The sequence below is a fragment of the Lolium rigidum genome, chromosome 7 (assembly GCF_022539505.1).
Source record: "Lolium rigidum isolate FL_2022 chromosome 7, APGP_CSIRO_Lrig_0.1, whole genome shotgun sequence".
Taxonomy (NCBI): domain Eukaryota; kingdom Viridiplantae; phylum Streptophyta; class Magnoliopsida; order Poales; family Poaceae; genus Lolium; species Lolium rigidum.
The window spans coordinates 116,827,444-116,830,300 of NC_061514.1; the positions used below are offsets into that span (position 1 = coordinate 116,827,444).

General features: G+C 51.9%; 1 protein-coding gene across 1 annotated transcript; it reads right to left on the reverse strand.

Moving 5' to 3' along the window:
• Window positions 1-811: 811 nt before the first annotated feature.
• On the reverse strand, window positions 812-1,776 carry LOC124671882 (disease resistance protein RGA5-like). The gene is made up of 3 exons (XM_047208203.1): window positions 1,668-1,776; window positions 1,404-1,482; window positions 812-1,248 (listed from the first exon to the last, which is right to left on the reverse strand). Exons 1-3 carry the CDS (start codon window positions 1,671-1,673, stop codon window positions 812-814), a joined length of 522 nt encoding a protein of 173 aa, XP_047064159.1. The 5' UTR covers window positions 1,674-1,776.
• Window positions 1,777-2,857: the final 1,081 nt, after the last annotated feature.

Below are 2,857 nucleotides of genomic sequence, written 5' to 3' on the forward strand. Positions count from 1 at the left end.
GTTTGGCAGAAGCCACTAGAGCCAATAATCACATCATCTCAGCTGATATCATCTCATATTGTTTTTGATCCCCTTGGTTCCTATTTAATCGAGGCGAACCATTCAACGATGCTAGCCATTCAAGAGACATCACCCCCGTCGATTTAATCGGAATATAGGAAGCTGCTGCTGTCTCATTGTGGGCAGATTTGATCTTCAGGACTATAATTATTATTGTGTGAGCTGATATCATTTTCATCGGAAACAAGTGCTGAAACTTCTTCTTTTTCTTCATAGTACTGTCATTGGCTTTATTTCACTCTCTGATGGAGTCACTCTTTTGACTTTTACCGCCTTATGGGAACGTTTGAGTTTAATAAAAACAGATTTTATTTTCTCAAAAAAGATCTTCTCGGTTTGAGAGTTTGGTGTTGTAATCCTAACTCTCCGGCCTGGTACATAATATGCACTTCTACTGAAAAGAAAATACTATGCACTTTACTCCTTACTCAAAGATACAACTATAAATCTAAGAGAAAGGCGCATCTATGTAGGAAGGGAGCATTGTTCGTCTTATAACTACAGAATCTACTTCTTTCTGTTCTAATACGAGAGTAGAACTTAGCTTATATTTCACAACGTACATAGTTGGAACGTTTGGGAGCTACGTATATTCACAGACACAACACAATCATGAAACGCGCGCAGGTTCCTGAGCTGCTGTACAGTATTTACATGGATTTGGAACGTACTGCTGAGTGCTGGCGCACACACCAGCAATCGATTCTCCAGTCGTCACCACACGGTATATATACCTTGTACGTCGCTGTTGCTACATGATGGAGCAGCTGTCATCGGAGTAGCCGTTGTGGCCGTGGTGCACCACCGTGTGCGTGTTCCCCGACGTCGGCGCATAGGCATAGTAGTCGTGCTGCTTGTACTGCCCCTGCTGGTAGCCACCGCCGCCGCCGTAACCGTAGTAGTCCTGCCCGTACGCCCCGGCCGCGTTCTGGTAACCTCCGGTGTAGTAGTGGAGGTCCCGCGCCGCCTCGTGCTTGTACAGACTCTGGTTCGGGTGGTGGCGGTAAGGCTGGTGGTGGCTGCCGTGGTGGTTTGATCCGTCGTGGTGGTCGACGGTGCGTAGCTCCACCACCTCGGCGGGGCCGACCTTGCGGCGCAGCTTCTCGGTGATGCGGTTGGAGTCGATCCCGACGCCGATCACCAGCAGCAGGTTCTTATCCTCTCCCGCGATCGTTACAGACTGCACCCCTGAATCATATCGGTTCATGCCCGCAAGTTAGTCAACATGCAGTTCAGCCACTGGTTCAAGCAGAGGCTAACTAGCCGAGTAGCCGACCAGCATAAATTGAGTGGCCGAAAATTAAATTAGTTCGGGATCAACCGAGAACTAGCTGCGTCCTTACCGGTGACCCCAGCAGCCACCTTGATAGCTTTGGAATAGGCCTTGTCGGAGTTGACGTGGATCCTGATAACCATCTGCGTCTGCACAAGCGTTTCAATTCATGCACGAAATATTAGTGACTAATGGAAGGATGGCACAAAACTATATATATCACCCATTTTGTGTCACAAAATAACTAATTGATCGCAAATCCTGTAGAGTAAGAGAGCAAGAATGGAATCCAATCAATTTTTTCTTTGCGGGGAAGTTGGAACCAGGATCTTACCTTCATATTTTCTTCCCTCGGTACTCCGGCAACCGAAGCAAAAGCAGATTGAAAGTAAGCAAGAATCGGCTATATCACTCCTTAATTTGCAACTTGCTAGCTAGGAGGCTTGTACACTTCTGTAAAGCAACGAAGTAGTGACTTATATAGGCACACCATGAAACAAACCGAGCTTAATTAAACGGCGATTAATTAGTGAATAATCACCCCATATTGACTTCGCCGGGCCAAGCCGCCGGCCCGGCCCGAAGCATAGGCCTGCGGGCCGAAGAGAGCGACACGAACAGTAGATTAAGGAGACCTCGCGTCCCTGACTGACTAGGTCTAGCCATCTAGGTCGATGGTAATGCCGTTACAAGCAGGTACGTACAGCGACTTGCTAACTCCATCGGCCACTAGGCCTTGGTAATTCCATGCCACTTTGCTCGTATGATCACATCAACGCGTGAACTGGCACTGAAAAGAAACGGAAAGAACGGAAAATTTTGGCACCAGCGGGCGACTTTTTGTACCCGGTAATGTTTTAATACTCGTGGAGAGCCATCCGGATCGAGTAGTGACCGGTAAGAGCATCCCCACTCGTCTCCCCGATCAGATCCCCGACGCCGTTTTTCCCATCCGGACGGCGAAATTCGGTCCAGTCGCGCCCTCGGTTTCTCGTTTTTCCCTGGATTTGGGTCATCATCCATCCGGCGAGTCCACGTCATCCCCGGTCCCCCGAGGTGCGCTCAGGGACTCCGGACGAAGCGAAAGCGCGCGAAACGCCGATAATTCTCTCCCGCGCTTTCGCTTCGTCTTCGCCGCAGAGGTGGACCCGGCCGGTCAGCGGCACACGCATCGTCTTCCGCGCGCAGTAAAGGTTGCCGCCGGTCAGCTCGCCGCGGACGCCTAGCATCCACGCGGCATTTGATCGCCGAGTCCAGCCCCGCCTATTAATCCCCGCTCGCCGCGACGCGTAGCACCGACGAAACCCCAGCCAGAGACGAACCTTATCCGCCACTGTTCCCTCGCCGAGATCCATGGCGTTCAACGAGCAGGACGGCGCGGCCAACAACGGCTTTCCCCGCTGGTCGCTCCACGCGTGGGAGGGCCACCTCCTCCACCAGGCGGGGTACCCCTGCCCGCCGGATACAAGGCCTCCCGACGGCGGGTGGCGGCTAAGTGCGGGCGACGTGCCAATCCCGCCGCCG